This window comes from Petaurus breviceps, unplaced genomic scaffold (assembly GCF_028583685.1).
Source record: "Petaurus breviceps papuanus isolate PSGF00001 unplaced genomic scaffold, PetGlider_PUasm1.0 90925, whole genome shotgun sequence".
NCBI classification, from domain to species: domain Eukaryota; kingdom Metazoa; phylum Chordata; class Mammalia; order Diprotodontia; family Petauridae; genus Petaurus; species Petaurus breviceps.
The window spans coordinates 1,199,131-1,225,552 of NW_027187380.1; the positions used below are offsets into that span (position 1 = coordinate 1,199,131).

At 38.9% G+C, this 26,422-nt stretch overlaps 1 protein-coding gene across 2 annotated transcripts in view; it reads right to left on the reverse strand.

The window, feature by feature from the left end:
* TIMP2 (TIMP metallopeptidase inhibitor 2) overlaps positions 1-26,422 on the reverse strand; it is a 321,405-nt gene that overhangs the window by 16,566 nt on the left and 278,417 nt on the right. For both annotated transcript variants that reach the window (XM_069076064.1, XM_069076063.1), the window contains 2 exons: positions 14,597-14,697; positions 7,425-7,533 (listed from right to left, as the gene is read on the reverse strand). In XM_069076064.1, the coding sequence (XP_068932165.1) occupies positions 7,425-7,533; positions 14,597-14,697 (210 nt within the window). The remainder of the gene's footprint in view (positions 1-7,424; positions 7,534-14,596; positions 14,698-26,422) is intronic.

Sequence of the window (26,422 nt, forward strand, 5' to 3'; positions counted from 1 at the left end):
GGGCCGCTAGGTGGCGCAGGGAATAGAGCACCGGCCCTGGACCTGAGTTCAAATCCGACCTCAGACACTTAACATTTACTAGCCATGTGACCTTAGGCAAGTCACTTAACCCCAATTGCCCTCCAATAAAAAAAGCAAAAAAAAAAAAAAGAAATACAATGAGAAGATACAGCAAGTGACTTTTTCTTCCCCCGAACCACAGAGGTTATCCAAGAAGCCCAGGGGCAACAGGAAAAGGAACTTTTTCAGCAAAACCAGTAGTAGCACAACTGCTGATGAGATATGCTCTACTAAGAGCAAAGAGCTCCCATGAGAGTGTCAGCATAGGTAACTTGGAAGCTGCAGGGAGAGGCAACAAGTGGCTGAACCATTTAGTATCATAGTACCAAGGCCAGGACAGCCCAAAGACTCAGAGCCGCCTCCTGAGAAATCAGAGACCCAGTACTGTGAAACTCACAAAGTGGGGAGGGCCAAACCCCACAAAGTAGAAACGAGTGCAAGAATCCCGGGGTTCAGGGTGAGGTCAAACCGCAGCACTGATCACTCCATCTAAAAGTACAAAGGGTCTGCCCTTACTTAGCACAATGTCTTATTGTAAGAACTTTCATTCAAGATGAATGAATCAAAGAAAATTATTATTTTATGTGTATGGGAATATCTTTTTTGGTATTTAAATTTAGAATTAAAAAAATTTACAGAAAAATACTTAGGAAAAATTGAAGTGGAAGCAGCTTTGGGGGAAAGACAAAAAGTTCAATTTGTGATGTGTCTAATACACCTGTTAAATGTTCAATAAGTATTTCTGAAATAAAAAATAACTCAACTAAAATAAACAAAACAGTTAATAACTTCAGGAAAGAAATTGGATAATATAAGCTCATACAATCATTAGCCTTTCTGGTGGCAAAGAACTGGAAATTGAGGGGATGCCCATCAGCTGGGGAATGGCTGAACAAGTCGTGGTATATGATTGTAATGGACTGCTATTGTGCTGTAAGAAACGATGAGCAGATGGACTTCAAAAAAACCTGGAAAGACTTATATGAACTGATGCTGAGTGAAGTGAGCAGAACCAGGAGAACAATGTACACAGTGACAGGCACATTGTGTGATGACTAACTTTGAGAGACTCATCTCTTCTTAGCAATGCAAGGATCTAAGACAAATCCAAAAGACTCATGATGGAAAATGCTATCCATATCCAGAGAAAGAACTATGGAATCTGAGTGCAGATCAAAGCATATTATTTGCTCTATCTCTCTCTTTTTTTTCTGTTTCTTCTTTTTCATGGTTTCTCCCAGTGCTTCTAATTCTTCTTTACAACATGACTAATGTGAAAATATGTTTAATATGAATATAGATATAGAGCCTATGTCAAATTACATGCTACCTTGGGGTAGGGAGAAAATTTGGAATTCAAAATCTTATGGAAGTGAATGTTGAAAACTATAATAAATTAATTTATTAAAAAACCATTAGCCTTTCTATATATTAACAACAAAAAACAGCAGGAAGAGACATAAAAATTCCTTACAAAATAACTATAATGTATAAAATATTTTGGAGTCCAACTACAAAAATATATACAGAAATTTCATGAATATAAATACAAACTACTTCACAAAAGCAGAGACCTAAATAATTGCTTATGGTTGGGCTATGCTGATATAATAAAAGTGAAAATGTTACCTAAATTAATTTGCAAATTCAGTTCCATACCATTAAAATTCCCAAATGGTTACTTTACAGAACTAGAACAAAATACTAACGAAACTCATTTGGAGGAACATTTGGGTTGTGAAGAGGTAGTTCTCAAAAGGAGGAAGGCAAGCTATCAATAACTTATGAAAAAAATTCTCCATAGCACTAAGAATAAGATAAATATAGATCAAAAGAGCTCTGAGATTCCACCTCACAGTTATCAGATTGGCAAAGATGACAAAAAAAGCCATGACAACTTTTGAAGGGGTAGGGTGGTGGTAGTGTGGTTAGTGTGGCACAGGCACCATGGATGCACTGCTGATGCAGTTGTGCAGTGGCCCAACCATTCCAGAAAGCAATCTAAAACTATTCCCTCAAAGTTACTTATCTGTGCATATCCTTTGACCCAGTATTATCAATCTTAGACTCAAAGCACAAAAAGGATAAAAAAGAGAAAGGATCCATATATACAAAAACATTTATATTTTCAATACTTTGTATCAAGTAGCTATGTTTTATATTTATTAAAAATATTATCAATTTATTAAAATTCATTAAATTTATTAAAAATATTATCAAAAACTATTTGTTTCTATCTTTTGACCACTTATGTGTTTAAGAATGGTTTGGGGCCAAATATAGACAGACAGACAGACACAGACACAGACATACACATCTCCACAGAGAAATATCTAAATTTCCATTAATATAGATATCTTTAGGATCTCCTACTATTTTGATAGGGTCAGCCATGAACACTAAAGTTGCTCTTCTTTCTTTAACTGTGCACATGTAGGCATTGAGTGTGCTTTGAAAGATTGACCCTAAGGCATTTTGTGCATTTCTAGTTATTTTAAATGAGACTTCTCTTTCTATTATTGCCTCTTGAATTTCACTTTATTATAGAGAACTCCCGTTGATTTTTGTGGGTTTATTTGGTAGCTTACAACTTTGCTAAAGCTTTGAATTATCTCAATTAGTTTCTTTGTTGATTCCTTCAGATTTTCTAAGTAAACAATCATATCATCTAAAAATAGGGATAATTGGGGGCGGTTAGGTGGCACAGTGAATAGAGCACCAGCCCTGGAGTCAGGAGGACCTGAGTTCAAATCCAGCCTCAGACACCTGACACAATTACTAGCCATGTGACTTTGGGCAAGTCACTAACCCCATCTGCCCTCCAAAAAGCAAAAAAAAAAAAAATAGGGATGATTCTCTTCTCCTCTTTTCCTAGCTTAGTGCCTTTAATTTCTTTCTTATCTGATTGCTAGCATTTCTTAGAAATATATCAAATAATAGCAAGGAAGGGGAACAGCTTTGCTTTATTTTTGCATTTATTGGGAAAGCTCCTAATATTTCCCCACTGATTATAATGCTTGATTTTGGTTTTGGATAGATACTTTCTGTCATACAGTAAAATAAGGTCTCCCTATCCTGGGATAAATCATGGATCCCTTTGGCAGTTTGGTGAAACACACATATCCCTTCTCAGAATAATGTTTGTAAATGCATAAAATAAAATACTTGGAAACCAAAAGATTTACAAAGAAAACCAATTATATTCAAATACAGTTATCAAATAACTTTTCCAAAAAATTCATGGACCTCAAGTTAGAAACCCCTTCTTCATGCCTACACTTGGTAGGATTTTTAGCATAATTGAGAATTATTCTTTGTCAACAGAATTTTCTGTATCTGCTGAGATAATTAATAGTTGAGAGTAGTCATAGTGATACTAAAAATTGAAAGAAAGAAAATGGCATTAAAAACCATTTAAAAAGTAAATAGCAGAGAACAGCAGACATTTTAGAAGGAAACAAACAAGTAAGGCAAAAAAATCAATAACAAAACTCAAGTGGAACGTAGTGGAAATTCAGTTTCACTACACAGTTCTTATTTTTCCTGTTTTTCTTTGTATATGGAAATGTTTGTGTTTGTTGATAACTGCCAAGTTTATAAATAATAAAAAGAAAATTTTTAAAAAGAAAAAAAGCTGCATCTAACTTAAGAAACCCAACATATTTCTTGAACCAACTTTCTTTAGTTATTATATATTTTATATGTAGTAATAAATATATAGCTATATATTATTTAGTTATTTTGTACATTATACACACACACACACACATATATATATATTATTATTGCTTTTTCAGACTCCTTCCTCTAGGGAAGCAAACAGAGGCAGAGATCTGCAGATGCTCTGAAAGGTAGGCAGACCCTGGTAATGTGTTTCAGACCACAATCATATCATGTGATTTGGAATGGTCCTCTAGAGGCCATCTATTCCACCCCACACCTAAATATGAATTCCCTTTATATTTTATCCAACAAGAAGTCATCCATGCTCTTTCAACCTGACCATCTGATCTCCTCCTGTTGCTGAATCCTCCTCAAATTCCAGAAACAAAAGAGCTGGATGAATTCGGGAACTTTTACCTCAAATCTGAACTGCTGGGATTGGTGAGACCTCACTAAATCTAGCCTGCCCAACCCAATCAAGTTCTTTCACAAAAGACATTTTTCTGACCTGAAGCCATCATTTTCCCACCTCTTTAGAACTGTGATCATTTGAAACAGTGATCAACTGTACCATTGCTTTGGGAAAGGGTGTGTCTCTGACAGTCCTATTTTTCCTGAGTGTTCAGATCTGTAAATTTATAGAAGGATAATTGTTTGTCCCTCATTTTAGAAGACAACTATGGCATCAGGAAGATGATACCATGACTTGCAAGTGAATTGGATTTAAATGAGGGTGAGGTGTACAAAGTCACCAGCCTCACTCTGTCCTCTAGACCATCTGGGTCCAGTGGCAAGTTATAGATCAGGACAACTAGAGATGGCCCTGGATACAATGGGAGACTGTGGCTTTTTTAAGTTAAGGTCTTTCCCAGGTCTCAGCAGAAGGACAGGATCAGCTAACACATGGCAATGAAGAACTGGTAGCTGAGTACTGTGGCAGAGACTTTTAGGGACGGACTATTTCAATTCAATTCAATAAATGAATAAATATTTATTGAATTCCTGCTGAATGCCATGGGAGACACAAAGACAAATAAAAATTCAAGTCATGTTCATAGGCTCACAAAGCACTTTCTTTCTAATAACTTTTGGTGAAGTGCCTGCCTTGCTCATGCTGAAATGGTAGAGCTGGAGCCTACCCCAGGACTCCAGGCCCTTTCTGTTCTGTCCTATGATCTCTGGATGGGTCCTCCCTGCCCATAAGGAATTTACAAGGTAGTAGAAGAGATAAGGTCTGCATGCAAACAACTATTATGTAAAAGAAGCCATGATAAGCACATGAGAGAGGTACAAAGTACTAAACATGAGGTTTATAGACCTGGCAGCTGTTTAAGAAATCATTCTTAGGAGTCTTTGTTTTGGAAGTGAATTGTGGCTGATGAAGATCTCCCATTAAAAACAGAGTGGGTACTTAAAAAAATGGGATGGACTTTCTACTTTCTCTGATTATCTACAAATAGGGGATCTGACCAAATGTCCCCATTAAGATCCTTCTAAGCTCCAGGATTCCAACTTCAGAGTAAGGAACCAGAAAGATAAAGCCCTGCCAGTTACTAGCTATAAATTCCTTGAAGGAAGGAGCTTTCCCTGGTTGTCTTGGCATCCCAACTACCATTCATGTTGCTTTGCACATAGTGAAGATACCTACTGTTGCACTGTAGTGAAATTCATCTGAGCATCAGTTCCACCATATATCAAATAGAAATATCACACTGGGTTGTTGTGAGAATGAAATGAGAAAACCAAAGTAAAAGTTCTTAAGCCATAAAATGCTGTACAAACACATAACTATTACATAATATAAACTACTTTTATTATTGCCAATGACTTGATATATTTTGTTTCTCACATCATCCTGCCCCAGTTTTTATTGCAAAGCAGTATCTTGCAGAAGCCATTAGAGGGCAACACGATAAGGTGTAAAAATGATGGCAAAAGTTCTCTAGTTTTCATTTAAAAGCTCAATTCTTTGCAGTATTGAAAAAGAGAGTCTAGATTGGTTCTGGTGTAATCCTTTCCCAGAGGTCTCTCTGAATTTTCCCAGGATGGGATGACAGTAAGAAAGTAAGTGAAAGAGATCCTTAAGCCAACTTAATGTACTGAATGAAGGAAAACTGTGATAGAAAACCTTAAAGAAGCAAAGGTTAAATGACTCCAAGGGCAGAGAAATTGGAGGAAAAAAAAAAGGCACCCCGTCATACTCATTCTGCTTGTACATTCTGATAAATGCAATTTCCCTCCCTCTTCCCTGGCAGAAGAGACAATTTTTTTGCCTTTGTTTGTATACTCAGAGCTCAGCACAGTGTCTGGCACATAGTAAATCTTGTTGATTCAACTTCCTGTACACTTACCCAAACGCTACTCCTCTTAGGGTTCAATTAGACACTTCCTTCATTAAGCCTTCTGATTGCCTCAGCTACAATGTTCTCTTCCTTATCTGATGTCCTACAACATTTATTCTCTCTGTGTGTATGAATATATGTATTTATACACACACATATATGTACATACATATGTATATAAGTATACATTTATGTAGTATACACATACATTCTAAGAGGCAGCTTAATTTAGTGAAAAGAACCATAGACTTCAACTAAAGGGATATGGGTTCAAATCTCAATTCTTAAATTCAAAGGATGCTGTAAAGAAATAAATTCCTGATTACATCTTCTGCCTCTATACTTGCACTTAAAACTGTCCCTCATGCTTGAAATTTACTCATTTTTCACCTCTGCCTTTCCGAATCTTCATCTTCCTTCTAGATTCAACTCAAATGCTGCATCCTGAGAAGTCTTTCCTGAATTCTCCCTTCTCCCCTTTCCTAATTATCAGTGCTTTATTTCTTCTCAAATGTTCCCAGCATTCTTCAATCATTCCTTTGTTCCTCTTACTCCCTACCCTATATTATACTTAGTTGTGTTCCAGTTGAATGCTCCCACTAGAATGTATGACAGGTATTGTATCTCTAATGCCTAATATAGTTCTTTGTTACAGTAAGATTTAAGAAGGAAGGGAGGAAGCATTTATTATTAACTATATTATAATTTATTATTAACTATGTGTTAGGCATTGTATTAAGTACTTTACAAATATTATTTTGTTTGCTCTTTTACAACAACGCTATGAGATAGGTGCTATTATTACCTCTACTTTATAGTTGAAGAAAATTAAGCAGAGAGTAAGTGACTTGCCCAAGGTCACACAGCTATTAAATATCTGAGGTAGGATTTGAACTCAGAACTTCCTGAGTCCAGGCCCAATACTCTAGCTGAAAGCAGCTAGGTGGCTCCAAATTTTTAAGTAAATTAAGCCTTTTAGAAGCACCATATAAGTACATATATAAGCAATAATAAAATAAATAAGAATAAAAAATAAAAGACATTATTGTGATATTTGACACCTCACTGCTTTGTATTTTTCTCTATTCATTTTAAGTATGTGGACAAAATATTGGCCCTGAAGACCTGTGTTTAAATTGCTTTCTCCTATCTGACTTTGGGCAAGTCACTGAACCTTCTACAGCCTAAGTTACATCATCTGTAAAATGAAGAGGTTAAACTAGGTAGCCTCAGAATGAAGCTAGATGACCTTCTTCTAGCTCTGGATCTATAATCCTTTGAAGTAGCAGACATTAGAGCTTATTATCCCAAAGTCTCTTCCATGGTCTCTTCCATTCTCCAACTAATGGCCTCACGTACCTGCAATTAGATATTCCTTTTTTCCTCCGGTGTCCAATGAGACTCCACATACTGCTGAGGATGGAGCAGTATAAATAAACTCAATATCCTTATCAGGTCCTTTAAACATCTGAAGGAAAAAAAAAAGAAGGAAAAAAAAAAGCGAAGCTTTGAGAGGGATTTCCCAGGCCTCCTTTTAAAGAAACTCATCAGAGACTTCTATATCCACCCATCATGGGGCAAGCCCAATCCTCTCCAGTTTGCCCTCTTATCACAATTAGTATTTTACTTTAAGAAAATTAGATTTAAAAGAAATACAACTTATAAAATAGGGTTACAAAATTAAGGGGTGAACATTACCAAGAGACACAATGGATTTGCCCACAGGTTTTGAGATTTTTCTGGTAGGTTTGAAGTATATACTTATGGACTATGAAGTAGCTAGTATTTAGGAACTTAACAAGGGGTAGGGAAGATAAACTAAAAAAAAAAAAAAAAGAAAGAATATATAGATGATTGAATAAAGTTAGAAAAAATATCTCTGACATGATAATTTAACCAATGGGAAAATAATAATAATAGCTAGCATTTATATGGTGCTTTAAGGTTTGCAAAGAACTTTACATTATCTATCTCATTTGATCCTTACAACCACCATGTGAATTAGGTGGTGTTATTATCTCCATTTTAAAGAGGAGGAAACAGATTAAGAGAAGTCAAAGAAATTTACATGATAATTTTACTGTATATTTGAAATAGCAAGTTGTACATAGTAGATTTGCAGTTTCATGTGCAATCCCATCTTTTATATTGTACTATATTACAGAAATGCTTGTTTTATTCCATAAATATGTATTACTGTAATAAAAAAATAAAAGGGGGGCAGCTAGGTAGCAGGGTGAATAGAACACTGGCCCTAGAGTCAGGAGGACTGGAGTTCAAATCTGGCCTCAGACACTTAATACAAAACTAGCCGTGTGACCTTGGTCAAGTCCCTTAACCCCAATTGCCCTACCTTCCCTCCTCCAAAAAGCATAAATAAATAAAATAAAAGGGAAAAATAAAATATAGAGAAAAAAATTTTTTTAAAGAGAGAAGTCAAAGATGAGGAAACTGAGATGAACTCTGCTTAGGGTCATGAAGCTGGTGAGTAATCCTTCCTGAGGCGTTGTTTCTGACTCCTAGTCCATATAACTGCTTCAAATAGGATTTGATATATAAAACTTTAAAGCAGAAGAATTACTAGGAATGTTGGGTCTGGGCAAGGGGCCTTACCTGAGGGATGTGGCCACCAGGGGGAGGAAGCATACATCACAAGTTTCTTAAGTTACTTAAGGACTGGGTGGGTAATTCCAAGAAGGCAGGGGCAGGGCAAGGGAAGGGTTAGGAAGAACTGGGGATATGGTTGCTGGTGGGGAGGGAGCATACTCAGGGACAATGTCCTCAGTCCCCTCAGAATTTAGGTGCCATCCATGGTCGTCCTGACCTAGTTACAGCTTTGATTTATGCCATGTTTTGGGGATTCAGTTATAGTGTAAAGTGAGGCAAACCTGTACAAAGCGAACAGATCCTTCTTTTGGAGTCATAGTTATAGGTCCTGCTGCAAAAACATCCATGTTGCTCAACACTGAGGCATAACAAAAGGAAGGAATGTAAATTCTGTTCAAGCAGTCCCGTGGCACAAGGATTTTGGAGTCGGGGGGAGACTGAGGCAGAAAGAAGCTAAGAGACTGTCCTGGAGTTGTCCAAGAGATGAACTTCATGTGATGGTTACAGTTGTATTGTACAGTTGCAGAACTGGAGCCATTGTTGGGGTGCATGTCATGAAACCTTCATGAACTAAAACTGCTATGATTTTCCTCATTCCTATTAGGCAGGCAGCTAGGTAGAGCAGCTGGGCCTGGAGTCAGGAAGACCCAAGTTCAAATTTGGCCTCAGACACTAGCTGTGTGATTCTGAGCAAGTCATTTTACCTCTGTTTACCTCAGTTTCCTCATCTGTACTATGGGGATTACACACCTACATCCCAGGGTTGTCATGAGGATCAAACGAGATAATTGTGTCTGGTACAAAGTAAATATATGAATGTAGCTATTATTTATTTATTTTTTTTTTGCTGTCCAGTCATTTTCAGTCACGTCTGATTCTTTGTGAACCCATTTGGGGTTTTCTTGGCAAAGATGCTAGAATTGTTTGCCATTTCTTTCTCCAACTCATTTTACAGATGAGGAACTGAGGCAAACAAGGTTAAGTGACTTGCCCAGGGTCACGCATCTAGTAAGTATTCGAGGCTGGATTTGAACTTGGGAAGAGTCTTGCACTTGGCACTCTATCCACTGCTCCACAAGGTTCTAACCATGTTCAGCACTAATTCTAAATTGACAATAGATTACATTATATAATCAGAATCACAATATCTCAGAGGGCACTTAGTTTAAGTCACACCTGAACAAAAATCTCCTCAATAACATACCTGAAAAGTACCCCATCTTTGAAGGCCTCCAGGGAGGGGAGAGTCTACCACCTCCCAAGGGAAGCACAGAGCACTTCTGAGAGCTCAGCATTGCAGGGGAGTGCCTCCTGCTCTTGCTAGCTTGTGTGGCCCCCGGTAAGTTAGTTAACCTAAACCTCTCCTAGCCTCAGTTCCCTCATCTTTAAAATAGGGGCAATAATAGAACCTACCTCACAGGGTTGTTGGGAGGACCAAATGAGCAAACATACGAAAAGAGTTTTACTCATTTTAAAGTGCTATATAAATACTAACTATTAGCTATTTCATACCTAATTATTACTAGATGATTGAACAAAGTTAGAAAAATAAATCTCTGAAATGATCATTTAACCAATGGGAAAATAATAATAATAATAATAATAGACAGGAGGTTTTCCCTGAAATCAAGCCTAAATTTGCTTGTTTGCAGTTTCATTCCTAGTTCTACCCTCTGAGGCCAAGCAGAGGAAATCTATATAGCAAATCTTTAACATATCATGCTAATATGTTGTTGATGACAACAATATTAGACATGATGTCTCTCTCAAGAGCCAACAGTACTTTCCAAACATTATTACCTTCATTCATAGAATACCTCAGTGAGGTCAGGAAGAAAAGAGATTCTCCTTCCTACTTAATGAATGAAAGAACTAAGGTAGAGACAAACCTTATTGTTTATGGTTATATAAGCTGCTGGTAATATTATTCATTTAATTTATTGTTATGATTATTAATTTCTCTTCCACTCTTTAGACTCTTAATATTATATCTCCATCTCACCTCCTTTGTATTTATTTATCTATTTATTTGGAGGCAATCTGGGTTAAGTGACTTGTCCAGGGTCACACAGCTAGTAAGTGTCTGAGGTCAAATTTAAACTCAAGTCCTCCTGACTCCAGGGCTAGTGCTCTATGCATTGTATCACCTAGCTTCCCCCCCCCCTTTTTTTTTGCTTTTTGGAGGGGGAAGGCAAGGCAATTGGGGTTAAGTGACTTGCCCAAGGTCACATGGCTAGTAAGTGTTAAGTGTCTGAGGCCAAATTTGAACTCAGGTCCTCCTGACTCAAGGGACGGTGCTCTATTCATTGTGCCACCTAGCCACCCCCCCACCCTTTTAAAAAATAAATAAATACAATCTTACAATCATTTCATCATAATCACATAAGCACTAGTTCTTTATCTCTAATTGCCAGCTAGGCATTCTTACTTTGATACCTTTCAATTGCTTCAAACTAAACATGTCCAAAATGAAAGTCATCCTCCTTCCTCACCTCCATGAAATAACTCTCCCAATTTTCCCATCTTTGTTAACACCATCGCCTTTCTGTTATTCCGTCTGAAAACCTCATGGTCATCTTTGACTGCTCACACTTCTTTATTCTCTATATCTTGTCACTTCCCAGGTCCTGTCGATTTTTATTTCAAAATGTTTCTCACATTCATCTCTTCATCTTCATAACTGATTCAGACTACTAGGTGGTGCAGTACATAGAGAGCTGGGCCCGCAGTTGGGAAGACCTAAAGTCAAATCCTGCCTCAGACCAGTCACTAGTTGTGTGACTCTGGGCAAGTCACTTAACCTCTGTCTGTCTCAGTTTTCTCAAATTTCATGTGGGGATAATAATAACACCTGCCTTAAGGCACCGAGGATCAAATGAGATAATAGTAAACTATTTATCACAGTGACTGATACACAGTAGGTATTATATAAATTTATCACATTATTCCTGGATTATTTTAACATCCTCCGAGCTGGCTTCTCTGATTCTAGGTTATTCCTTCACAAAGCCATCCTGCAAAGCTCTACCAGACTGATTAATTTTTCTTCAATACTACTGACAATACCATGTTACTTCCTTGCTTCAAAATTGTCAATGACTCCCTATTTCTTATCGGAGCAAGTCCCAACTCATCTGATTAGCCTTCAGAGACCTCTATCATCTAGCCCAACTTTTCTTATCCACCCTTATTTCCATTGATTTCCCTAAAAACATTTTCTGAGGCAGCTAGGTGGCATAGTGAATAGTGAACTGGCCCTGGAATCAGGAGGACCTGAGTTCAAATACAGCCTCAGACACTTGACACACTTATTAGCTGTGTGACCTTGGGCAAGTCACTTAACCCCAATTGCCTTGCTTTTCCCCCTCCAAAAACACACACACACACACACACACACACACACACACACACACAAACCCCCACTTTCTACTGTAGGTAGGTCAGTCTCTTACTTGTTCTTACCTTCTTGCCTTCCTCATGACATTATCCCCACATGGAACATCTGCCCTCCTACCCCCCTGTATCCTACTCCTGTGAGTTTGAACTTAGATCTCAGTTTTTCCACAAAGCTTTCCTCATATTTCCTGAATACTCCAACCCTCAAAGACAGCAATCAATTCACTAAACATTTACTACTTGGTACCAGGAAAGGGCAAAAACAAAACCAATCCTTTCCTTGCCCTGCTAAGGAGTGGGAGTGGGGGCTGAGCATGCACTTAGTAAGAATGCAAAGTAGATATGAAGTAATTTCAGGGGTAAAGAAGCACTAACTCCTGGGAAAAGTGGTAGATGGTACTCCAGCTGAACCTTAAAGGGACCTCAGGATTCCAAGAGGCAGAGAGGAGGGAATGCACTGCAGGTATGAGCATTACATGCCTACATAAAGGCATGGAGGTGGAAAACTGGTAGGTCGGTTTGTCTGGATCACAGAATAAGCAGAAGAAATAAAAAAACTTATTCTCAGATTCAGTGGATTGCTATAGGATTTCATGGGAGGTGTAGACACATGAGAATCACAGATTATTATACCTGGAACAGAACTTGGAGATCATCTAGTCCAGGGAGTTGGCAAATTATGGCCAAGGGTCAAATTTTCTGTGCTGAGGCACCATGCAAAGTTTTAGGGACACAGTGACATAAATGAAACAGACCATCCTCAAAAAGCTTATGTTCTGCAGGAGAAATACAATGTACACTGAAGAGTAACACAAAGTATGCACAAAATAAATATAAGCTTATTATCTTTATTATGATTAATAGATTTAACATGTTATTGTATGTCATGCAATGGGGTGGGAGGAGAGTCCTAACAGCTGGGAAATCAGGAAAGGCTGACTTTTGAAGGATGTTAGGGCTTCCAGGAGGTGGGAAAATGTTCCAGACATGGGGTACATCCTGTACCAAAGGCAGAGAAATTGGAAATGGAATGCCACACAAATAGAAAGTATGTTAGTTGACTGGAACACAGAGTAAGGGGGAATTATGTGAATTAACTCTAGAAAGAGAAGATAGAGTCTGAACTGAAGGTATTTAAATAGCCAACAGAGGAATATGTATTTTATTATAGAGGAAATGTTGTTCAGTCATTTCCAGTTACGTCTGACTCTTCGTGACCTTGTTGACCATAGCACCTAATGGTATCCTTGGGGTTTTCTTGGCAAAGATACTGAAGTAGTTTGCCATTTCCTTCTCCTGTGGACTAAGGCAGAGGTTAAATGACTTGCCCAGGCTCGCCTAGCTAGTAATTATCTGAGGTTGGATTTGAACTCAGGTTTTACTGACTCCAGGCTCAGCACTCTGAGCCCCTAGCTGCCTCCCTGGCACATAGATGGCACTTCAATGATTGGTTGTATAATATAATAATCTATAATAATAACAATAATGATGATAACTGGCCTTTATATAGTACTCTGATGACTGCAAAGTACTATACCTACATTTTGTCATTAGATCCTCACAGCAACCTTGTAAGGATATCATCTCCATTCACAGGTGAGCAAACTGCAGCTGAGAGTGGTTAAGTGTCTTGCTCAGAGTTTCTTAACCAGTAAGTGTTTGAGGCAGGGCTTGATGTTCCTGACATCTGCTCTGGATCTCATCCTTTCCCAGCTTCTCCCTGAGAGATACACACTTTCCCCTTCCCTCTCCAGTTTCCTTCAATCCCTCTGGCCAATATCTTCTTCCCTCTTGCATTCAAATATACCTGTCTCCTTGATTAAAAAATAAATACCATAATTCAATCCTGCTAATAACCATGTGATCTACTATCCTTCTCCTTCCCTTTTCCCCTTCTTTGTTTTTTAAAGCATTCGGGGTTAAGTAACTTGCTCAAGGTTACACGGCCAGGTGTTTCTGGGTGGGTGCTAAGTGTCTGAGCCCGGGATTCGATTCCCAGGTCATCCCGACACTGGAGCTAGTGCTCTTACTCACTGTGCTACCTGGCCACCCCCCTTTACCCCTTCTTAACATATATTACATAAATGAAGACCCACAACCATCTATAAGGTTAAGAACCAAGTGACAAATTTTGTTCTTGCAAATTGTGAAAAGAGAAAGGAATGTGAATTGCATTGGTAGCAGCTGGGTAAATATAACAACAACAACATTTCTACAGCATTTTAATGTTTTAAAAATCTCCCAACTTCAAGTCCAGGGCTCTACCTATGATGTAAGAAAACAATGATCTTTCGAAATAACATATATTCCCTAAAATACAACTATATACAGTACTATCTGTGGAGGTTAGAGTTTCATCACATGGGGAGTGTTTTGGGTTCATAAAAGGCTAAATACCACTATATTGAGACCCCTTGTTTTCTGAAATTCTTCTAATTTCCCATTTCCTAAGACCCAAGAGTACCTTTCTTTTAACAACTATGCTAGAAAAAAAAAGAGTAGAAGTATAGTCTTATGAAAGTGGTTACCTTTATCTGTTTGATCTCGTATTGAATCCTTTTGATAGGATTTCCATAAATATCATTTCCAGAGTCCACTTCTTTCCCACTGACAGCTTTGGCTCTGATCACTGCAAAAGACAGACAAAGAGATAGTTAGAAATCTGAAACTATCAACAAGGTGGATGGCTGGAAGAAGCAGTGTAGGTCTTATTTGGGTGTTCAAACAGCTGATGGAGGGAGAAACGAGGAGCAGTGGTAGTTTACCTCTCTTTGCCCACCATCTGAGACACAATAGAGCATCAATGTCTCTTGATGTCAAACGACATCTATGTTTCTGTGGTGGGAAGTTTGTATGTTATCCTAGAAATAACAGCAAAACACTGAAGTCTCTTGAGGAGGAGAATGAGACAAGATCAGATCTATGCTTTGGGAAAACTAGTGGCAGATATGTAGGGCAAAGGTGTCAGCCAGAACATAACAAAGCCAGCCTGCTGTGCTGAGGCCTGCAACACTCTTACTGCTGCTAGAACAAGGTTAAAATGTAATTGAGAAATGTTTAACAAAATAAATAAAAATTCAATAGAATATGTTAATATGCAATTTTCTAAGTCAATATGCAGCCAGCAGAGATCCTTATGTCTGGTTTGGTGACCCCATTTCTATTGGAGTTTGACATCACTGGTATAGAGGACAGACTGAAGAGAGACAGACTAGAGTCCAATTAGGAAGCTAACCAACATGGGTGATGTAATTTTTAAAAGCCCCGAATACAAAGTATAATTATAAAGAGATAAGAATGTTTGCACTAAGGTATTTTCCAACTTGAAGATTCTATGAGTAACAGGCAAAAAATCATCCTCATTAAATCTGAAGGCACATGTCCTGCCACCTGATACCTGGTAGCTGACAATGGAACCCAGGTCTTTTTCCAAATCTAGCAGTCTTTGTATGATGCCACATAAATCCTCGAGCAGCTTTGGAGGAGGATTTAAGGATCAAAATACTAAGTCTAAGAGCATCAGAGACAATTTGATCATCATTAATTCAGGAGGTTGAGGATTAGCAGCAACATATGTAAAAAAGGATGAAATTGTGGCATAATTTTAATTTCTGGAACTCCTCAAGTTTCTGGGGACCAACTCACCTGCTCTAAGAACTCCTTCCTCATGGTGCCCTGATTGAACCCTGGGGAGACTAAGATTCATCATACCTGAGTCCCAGTTCTGCCTCTAACAAAGTGTATGACATTGGCAAGTCCCTTCTCCATTCTGGGTCTCAGTTTTCTCCTCTGAGACTAATTTTGAGGGCATTTCAAGCTCTAGTAATCTGTGACTCTTCAGTACCAGCCCTAGTCTGGGTGTGCCTCTACTAAAACAAAAGGTTTATGCCTTAAAAGCTTGATTGGGATCACTTTAGCTAATGGCCTGTCAGCAGGACAGTTCTGAGTCACCAAATAATGTTTCAGAGTCACTAAAAACCAGCAGGATTGACTATCTACAAAGTGAAGTTTATCTGTGGGCTCTTCTATTTCCTTTACCATCCATGCCTAATTAAATGCCTAATAAATTTGTATGCTGCATTGTAACTGAATAAAGTGTTGGACTCGACATTTTATTTTATTTCAAATTGTCTAATCAGTCTTCATGATGTATTATTCATATAGCATAGTCATTGGTTCCTGTATCATTGCTTATCAGATAATAAACATAGCATTACAACCATAATACTGGTTATGGAGTAACACATCACCTATCAGGAACTCACCTTCCTGACAATACCAGCTGACTCAGCATGAATCAGGAAGGAAGTGGAAAAGCCTCTGGGCAGCCAAAAGAGATGACACAATATCTATATACTAAGAAAGCTCATTCATTTTGCCCAAAGGAGAGCCTGACAAGCCTTCACTCAGTGCCTGTTTACACCTACTTTACACACAATTCAAATAAGCTTAGTTCTGAGGTTTCCAATCCCATAACATATTAGAAGTAGTAAATTTAAAAGGGGTGGGAAGGAAGAAGGACTGCTATGGCAGCTGTGCTGATGATAGGAAGAAGTGACAGTTGACAGCAAGGGAAAACTGTAAACTACAGACTTAAGAACTCAAAAAGCACAGTGGGAAAGGACCATTCAGGGTAGGTACATATGACTCTCTACACTTCAGTAGGCCATGGAGACATAACCATATTCCAACTAAGTACAAAAAGATGTTCATAATAAGATTCCTGAGTCATCAAGAAAAGTTTAAATTTTGTTCAGTATATTCTGTTTAAGAAGAAAAGGTGGGCAGCACTTGATACATTTTGGAAGATTTTCTTCTATATTGGTTAAAGAGATGAAAAAGTTTTGGTGCTTAAAGAGGTAAACCTCTAGCTATTAAGAGAACTCACTCATTTCCTGAGGGTTCCATATGGCTTAAGTTTTATTACACAAAAATCAGCTCTGCAAAGGATCACTGAGCCAGAGTCCACAAGCATAATAAATTATTCCTTTTTACCTCTGGGCTAGCTTACATTTTTGAGGTTAATGACAGTTATTTAATGACAGTTTATTAATAGACAATGGAAAGGCAACATCCTGAACAAATGGAGCTTTCTTGTTCCCAGGTTATACTTTCACACATGCTTCCTTATGATGATGTTGAGAGACACAGAGAAACAAACTGAAATTAGTCACTCCACTAATGGGTTCTGTGATAAGTCAGGTCTGAAATATAGTTAGAGCTGAGGGTATCCAGGCACTCCCTCATTGGCTGGCCAGCCTTGACCTAACAGGAATCTCATGTTGATCTTGGGTAGCTTGTGGGCATTGCCTGGGCTTTGCTGGTAGACCTACAATTCAAATGTCTTGATACTTCCTGATAATCCTCTGGTTGTCTTTTAGAGTTAGACGTTTTTGCTCCAATCTACAAAAAAATAGGGTCAAAGGAGGAAAATTCATGAATAGAAAAGAACAGGAAAAACTACTATTCAAATTTTTACCTGATAAGGGGATCTTGGATATTGTTGGCATGTACTAGCCAGGGCTTAGAAAGGACAAGGTTGGGCCCAAGCTAATTGAACTGACCATTTGTGGATGAGGTATCTGGCTAGTGCTAGCTCTGATAGTGTTTCTAATTTTGAAGGTATACCTACTGTGCCTCCTTAATTAATTACCTGTTTTTATCCAGAATATCATATGGGAAGCTTTGGAGATATAAAATCCTAGAACTGAAGAGTTAAAAGAAGGGAAAGGACTATCCTTTCCATCCTGGTCATCCCCCTTACCCATTACTCCTGCATGACCTTATGCTGCTCAGGTACCAGCTCCTACATTAGGTTTTTTTTCTGATTACTACAATTATTAGCACTTTATCACCTTGAAATTATTTTTTATCTGTGTATATGTTATATCCTTCAGTAGAATAAAAACTCCTCAAGTGAACAGACTTCTTTATGTCTTTGAATCCTTACCACTTTGCACATGTGTATATAGTAGGTGCTTTGTAAATGTTTGTTAAATCAAATTGTATGGAATTCTACTGTACAGTATTAGAATAGGTAGTCCAAGCACTTTCTATGTAAACATAGGTCTGCAGAGCAGGCCATAGCGGTTGTTGTTCAGTTTTTCAGTCATGTTTGACTCCTTGTGACTGGATATGGGTTTGGTTTTGTTTTTGCAAAGATACTTGAATGGTTTGCCATTTCCTTCTCCAGTGGATTAAGACAAACAGAGATTAAGTTACTTGCCCAGGGTCACACTGCGAGTGTCTGCGGCTGGATTTGAACTCGGGTCTTCCTGACTCCAGGTTCAGCATTCTATTCATTGTGACATCTAGCTGCCTCTGTAGCCCATAGGGGTAGGCTCCTCTAACTCAACGGGCCTTGCACAACATGGTGCCTCTCTCATTTGTGAAGGTATTAGCTGAGTGGATATGAAAAGAGAAATAGATTTGTGTGCACTGCATGTTAGATAGGTAGTAGTGAATTACTAGAAGAGATATCAGTGAATTAGGAGATGGTGAGGAAATAGGAACAAAGGAAAGAACAAAGGAAAGTATGGGTATATGTGTGAAAGAGATATCGACTAGAAAAACTGACTATGAAACATATTATTGCTATGATGTTGAATTTGCAGACTGATTTTTGAGGCTGCTTTCAGAAAGCAATGAGAAAGGCAAGCTTCATAACCTTATACTGAGCATCTTCCCCCATCTTGGCTTCAATTTCTTGTTCTGCAAACTGAAGGAGTTGGACTAGGTCATCTCTAAGGTCCCTTTCAGTTCTAAAATTTTGTATTTCTATGATTTCCATATATATATATATATATATATATATATAAAACAGAAAAAGAGAGAGACAGATTAGGCAGGAAAGAGTCAGAGGCAAGAAAATCTTGGTGCATGCAGAGGTACTCACAAGGTGAAGCCCCATCAATCAACAAGTATTTATAAACCCAGAATAACAGGCTGACAAGAACAGAGAGGACAGAAAGGACAGTGCAAAGGTCCCTCTATGTGTCTGGCAGAGGAGTGAGACTGGGGTTTTATAAAACAACCACCAGTACCCAGGGAGATGTCAATTCACAAGAACTTCTGAACTGTATAGACAGGGTGCCAGACTGAGTATGACTGTGTCTTCTGAGTTGAGCAACTCTGAGCAGAGTTAAAACAGGTAAAGCAGGGGAGGTCTCTTTACATCCAGGATTCTTAACCTGTGGTCTATTAACTTGTTTTTTTTTTATATTTTTATGATTGTTATTTCAATGAAATTGGTTTCCTTGTAATTCTGTGTATTTATTTTATACATTAAAAACATTTTGATAAAGGGTCCACAACATCACCAGAGTGCCAAAGGGATCCATGACACACACACTCAAATTTAAGAATCCTTGCTCCATATGATTTTAGAAACCAGAGGCAGGAAGGAAGAGAGGTATTCTTAACCCATCTATTGTTACAGCTGCACTAAGCCAGAAAAACACAACCTCTCCCTTAGTTGGTTCAGATCTTATTTTTGCCATTAACACAATATCTGGCTTTGAGATCAAGAGTGATACACTGGTTGGCAAATTCACTGCCAGATGTTTGCTGTTGAAATGCCAAACGCCAACTGAATTAAAAGCACAAGTTACTGAAACCCATTCCCCTCCACCACTTTGGGTTGGCACAGCTGAAGAAAGACCACATGATGTCATTTCCCTCCTTAAGAAGCCTGTAAAAACAATTTCTACAAAGCCAACAGAACTTGAAATGAAAAAAAGAACTAGGAAGGTGGAGACTCAAAAGTCCAGGGAAGATGATCCACAAAACCCAGAATCAGAGTGGGAAGAGATCTCAGCAGATATATAAACTAACCCAACAACAGGAAGCATTTGTTAACGTACTAAGTTCTAGGCACTGTACTAAGGCAACCCATACATACCTAAAGGGAATTCCTACTACATTTAGCATACCAAATTAATGATCTATTCAGCCTCTGCCTGAAGACCTTTAATGAAGGGACAACCTACAGTCTTGCTGAGGCAGATCATTCCTCTTTAGGGCAGTTTTAATAGTAAGGAACCTTTTCGTTGGTTCTAGGAAATATGTCTGAATTTGTCTGTTGACAGCTTCCAACAATTGCTCCTGGTTTTGACCTCTAGGCAAAGCAGAATGAGTTTTTTTCCACATAAAAACCCCTCAAATTCTTTTAGCATGTCTCCCTTATGTCTCCACTTCTTCAGGCTAAATATCTCTAGTTTCTTCAGCACTCCAGGCCAGGAATGACCAGCCAAGACCTTTCACCACACTAGCTGCCTTACCCAAGTGCACTTTATCAATCATTTTTAAGCATTAAATGCCTACTAAATTTTAGGCACTGTCCTAGACCATATGAGATAACAAACACAAAACTGAATCCCTGCTTTCAAGGAGCTAACATTCTAAATCTAAATTCTAAATCATTCTCATAGATGAGTAAATGCAGGATATTTGTTTAGTCATTTCAGTCATGTATTTGTGATGCCGTTTGAGGCTTTCTTGGCAAAGACATTGGAGTGGTTTGCCATTTCTTTCTCCAGCTCATTTCACAGATGAGGAAAAAGAGGCAAACGGGGTTAAATGACTTGCCTGGGGACACAGCTAGTAAGTCTGAGGCTGGATTTGAACTCAGGTCTTCCTGACTCCAGGCCTAGCATACTATCCACTGTGCCACCTAACTGCCCTAAATGCAGTCTATAAATCCCCTCAAATATACAAAAACTGGGGGGCATTAACAACTTTGAGAAAAATCAGAAGAGGATTGTTGAAAAAGGTTGACCTTGGGCTCACCCCTGAAAGAAGTTAGGGGTTCCAAAAGTTGAAGAACGTTCCAAGCATGGTGGACAGTCATACAGAAGTACAGAAGCAGTATATGGGGAACACAAAGTTAGCTAGTTTAACTAGAATGAGGAGTGGGGAGTGATATTTAATCAACCTGGAAAGACAGGTTGGAGACTGTGAGGGACTTTAAATTACAAACAGGATATTTCCAGTGATCTTTCCACCGCAAGAAACTGCAGTTAGGCAGCCAAACAGATTCCAATGATGCTAAGTCAATGGGAACGAGATCCCAGAAGTCACTGGCCCTCTTTCAAGTCACACTAACCCTACCTGAAAAAACATATCCTCCCCCTACAGGCCACAAAGGCCCAATTGCTCTCTGAAAGGCTTCTCCCTTATAAGGACCAAGACAGACACATAGTTTAGTTTGAAGACCTTCCCTTGTTGTATAACTGGCTAGATAGTTCTTCCAAATCAATCCATGAGACCCTAGCAGAAGTAAATGCCCCTAAACTCAACTATACTTACCAGGGCCGGGACTTAGCATGCTTTCTTTACTAGACAAGATTGCCCCTGAAGGCCCTGCCAACTCTAAGATTCTGTTATTCCCAAGACAGGTGTAAAAGGCAATGTAATAATCTTCAGGAGGTTGACCTGCTAACTTAGGCAAGAGTATGAACATCTGGGAGAAAGGCCAAGAAAGGCAAGGTTAAAAGATACTCAAGACTGCTATGAATGCACATCAGAGACCAGATGCAGAGTCAGGGAAAGCTAACACATATTAGCTGTGTGATTATGGACAAGTCTCTTGATCACTCTATGTCCCAGTAAACTCTAAGACTACATGACTACATATTATAGACAAACTGCCATCTGTGTTAGTGGAAGAAACCAGGAATTAACTATATCAATGAATCATATGCCCAAACCTTCCTCCTGTTCCCCCCACAAAAAAATTCACAGGGAAAGAGAACTCTGATGAAACAGAATCACTTGCAAGTCTTGCTAGCTCACAAAAAGAGAAGAGTTGGATTTGATGACCTCCCAAATCTAAAATTCATTCCAGGATGGGGACATTTCTACCTTACTTTTTTATGGTATCCCCTTTGGAAATTGCAGAGCTGGGTTTAAGACCCAAATCAGATTTGGTGACTGTCCAAATGCTAGGTACAAAGGATCCTAGGGTAGGATATCCTTGGGATAAAATCAAGGGATTTATTTCCAGTTGGGGTCAACTCATTGATTTTAACTCCACCTCATCTTACAATTTCCAGCCTCTGTTCTGGAAGGAAAAGTGAAAGTGGACAAGAAGATCTGCATTTGCCATTTATTGTTTCTAATATGCACTGGGCATCTTGTTCATAGCACCAGAGAAAATGTGAGGGAAAATGTAAGCCAACTTCCCTCAGTGAAAGTTATGGAAGCACTTCTTCCCAAGGCTTTATACCAGTGCCAGTGTATTGAGATCTCAATTTCTCAGCATTAGCTAAGGACTTTGCTAGACAAAATGAACCAATGAGTGATCACATTATTCCCATTAGAATGAAGTTAGATGTTCCATTAAGACCAATAATAGTTTTAAATTTTAGGCAAACAGGGCTTATTATAGGTGCAACTGGCGAAGGGTCTCAATCCTTTCTTTTCCTTTCTTTATTCTGGAAGGGTCTGGAGATGAATGTATTTCAAGCCTGCCTGTAGCCTATCTCCTTCCTCTGGCTTAAAGTGTGATCTTTCTGTAGGTCACTAATTTTTCCTTTCTCTTCCAGTTGCAACAATTAGCTCACATTTATCCCAGGAGCAGGTCCACTGGTGAAAAGACAAAAAGTTATTAATAGCAATAGTACTTAAAGTAATTAATAGTTAATAATAGTTCAAATCTTTACCCTCAGGAAAAATCCTTAATATTCACAGAGAGTTGGGGCACTATGCCCCTAATTTAAATTTTGTATATTTACAGCTAACCTCTACCATCTTTTACATATTTGAGGCAAAAATCAGGATAAGGGAAATTATTAGACAGAAGTAAGAAGGGTATATTATAGTAATAGTAACTGTTACTGGATAGACTCAAAGAGGGAAATTAGGGGTGAGGGGTGGGAAATAGATCATTTGGAACTTGTCTTAGTCCTTAAGGACATGTATTCACCTGGTAGCTTCTCTGTGAGTCTAATGATCTGAGATGAGACCAGCCTCTATCTTGCCTTTCTCGGTCATGGTTCAGCTCTTTTTTCAGTTTCTCCCTTGCATCTTGCTCCTGTGATTCTTTCTAGCTGGGCACCTCAAGTTTCAATTGGAATGAAGATGCTTTCTCTCCCACTATTGCTGCTCATTTTTACAAAGGAAGAAACTAAGAGAGGAAGCCACTTCACCCAGGGGCACCCAGTCATTCTGTGACAAAAATGGGACTAGAGACCTGACTAGGTCTCCTGATTTCCTTTTAGTCCTCATCCATTCCACTATGTCTCAGTATAGATTTGGTATATTCCTTTAAAAGTTCCAGAATGTGATTCAAGTCCACCTTTCAGCTCAGAGATAGCAATAATCCACATCACTCTTAGGAAATGCTTGTCTTTCTAAACTACAAATCTCAGGATACCAGTCAGGTCTCAAATCCCTATTACCCAGGGAACATATACATATACACTTGTGTGCATGTGCGCACACATACACAGCTATAAGTTAAGAAGAAGTCAGTGCTGGAAAAGCCTTCCTTCCTTAAATCTGGGTGGGTACTTCATATGTGCCATAAGAAATGAGAATATGGGGGATTTCAGAGAAGCACAGGAAAACTCCTATGAAATGTTGCGTGCAGAGTGAAATGAGCAGGGAAAACAATATACAGAATGACTACAATAATGTAAATGAAAATAGTGATAAAACAGAATTCAAATGCCATGTAATTATGACTATGAATGAATGAAAATATCAGTAGAATATAAGTCAAATACTGTATAATGCATAAAAAGAGGAAGAGGGCTACCTATGGGTGTGGAATATTGCATATAGTGTTAGATGTTAATGTGACATTTCTTGGTTTTGCTTTGCTATAAAGGAAGGGTGGAAATGATATAAAAATAAAAGTCATGGGGTGGCTAAGTGGCACAGTGAATAGAGTACCAGCCCCAGAGTCAGTAGGACCTGAATTCAAATCTGGCCTCAGACACTTAACACTTACTAGCTGTGTGACCTTGGACAAGTCACTTAACCCCAACTGTCTTGCCTTCCCCCCTCCAAAAAGCAAAAAATAAAATAAAAGTCAAATTTTTTAAAAAGTCAACATTTCAGAAAGTGTCACCAAACCTTTACTTTCCTGAAGGCAGAGGACTATATTAGATGACTTCTCAAGGTCCCTTTTGGCGCTGAGATCCAAGGAACCTATATTTTGTATTTTACTCTTCCTTAAAAACTTCCAGGAGACATCACACTCTCTCAGTTTCTTATAGCACTTACATCTTAAGCTCTTCTCATGTCTAACCCTAATGTCTCAGCGTAATTAAAGTATATTCCTTTTTGTCCTGTCCTTGGTGGACACTGAGAGCACATTAGGTTAAAATTAAATCTAGGCAGTTGGATGGACTTTAGACCTTGCTTAGCTGGCAAGAAACAATGTCAGCAACATCTCAAGGATTTAATAACACTTGCAGTCATGAAGGATCTGCCCCCCTCTCTTCTCTATCCCTATATGTCCAGCCTCCCAACTTCCAAGTCATTTAGAACCTTGAAAATAGTCCAGATGTCCAGAAAGTCAGTTTTTAGTCTGACCCCATAAAAGCTATAAAGATCCAAGTATCTCCATCAGTCCAAGACACAGCTTAAATTCAGGAATCACTGCTGAACATCCAACTGCTTGAATTTAAACAATTAATTTAATTTAAGCTTTTTAAGGCAAAATAAAGAACAGCTAAAATCTTGACTTAGGGAGTGAGTTAACTCCTTCAAATAGGACATACTGACCTCATTTACCCACCCTTAGGCGATGTGGCAGCCCCTGCTGCTTCTAAGAGATTGCCAAACATTCCTTAGGGTATACAATAGTGGTGACTATAGTGACCAAAAAGGAGAACTGGCTTTAGGAAGCCAGCGACTCCTCAGAGCTAATTTCTAGATTCTTCATCTAAGGGTACAAGGAAATAGGTGAGAGACTATAGAAGGATAGAGAAAGGAAGGGAGAAAGTTAAATCTGCTGCTACATTAGTGCTATCTCTGTGGGTGTGTCCCACTACTGCTTCTCTCCAAAGGCTGCTTCTTCCTAACTTTCTGCCTAGTTCTTTCCCCAATTTAGCACTCGTAGAATTTGGGGGTGAGTCGAGGGATGGGGATTTTTTTCTGAGCACTTAGTTCTGCCCTTTATTGTTCTTCATAGTGGGATCAGGCTTTTGCCAGTGGGTGGAGCAGACCTATGGACTCTCCAAATTCATTCCCCTTTAAGGGAAAGAAAAAGGGTCTGTGGGGGCAGGGCTGTAATTTAGCAATTAAAAACAGCTCTGTAGTTTATTAAGGAGAAGCTCTTCCCTTCTTACTGGATCTGTAAAAGAGAAACTGTGCCACAAGATTCCTTCCATATTCCACTTAGTGAGGCTACTAGGAAGGAGTAGCACATTATTTTGGAAGAGAACAAAGGCTTGAACAAAGAGTGAAATCGAAGGAGGTGAAGTCAGTGGGTTTTTGTGCCTAGCGAGTTAAGAAGAGTCAGTCAGTCAGCCAGCATGAACGCCAATATTTATAAATGCCAGAAACAGTGATTGCTCAAAGCTGAGAATAAAAAGCAGGGAGGTACTTAGAGGGTGCATGGGAATCAGGAGATCTAGTCAGGGCTCTAGTTCTACTTTTGCCACAGAATGACTGGGTGCCCCTGGGTGAAGTGGGCTTCCTCTCTGTTTCTTCCTTTGTAAAAATTAATAAATTAGGCCGGTTGTTCTCCAAAGACCCTTTCAGCTTTCTAATTCTCTTTCTGCTTCCACTGATTAGATGTCAAGGGCCTTCCAAAGGGTAATGGGAACTTTTCCGGGAGAAAATGAAGGAAGGATACTCCACTTAGTGGTCTAAAATTGAGATTTTCCCAATCAGTTTCATGGAAGTTAACCCATCTTGGATTTTTACCATGTACATGGAAGCTGTTTGCTCACTAGGCTTCCTGGTTACCATGGAGAATCATTGCCACTTCTCTTTTTTTCCCTACAGAGAGTGATATTTCCCTGATCCCTTGGCACCCCCAAACTATAATGATATAATAAGGCTCTTTAGCTTCTTGGCTACTTGGAGTCCCAGGGACACTGGTGATTCCAATAACCTTCCCTTCCAGTTTTGCTTTCAGTGAGACACTCCAGCTAGCCCAAGATGATGAATGCCCTCCTCCCTGTGGGACAGGCAGCTATTACACTGCCAGAGAGCTTGGTGGTGGTTCCTGAAGCAGTGGGCTCTAACCTTTTCCACTCACGTGCTACTGACTCATTTTTTAAAAATGCATCCCAGTCCTGGGAGGATTTGTTCTGAACATTGCAGCTTTGTGGAGGGAAGTGCTGCTCTGCACTTTCTCCGCCAAGACCCTAGTGGTGTAGCCAAGTTTGACTCTGCAA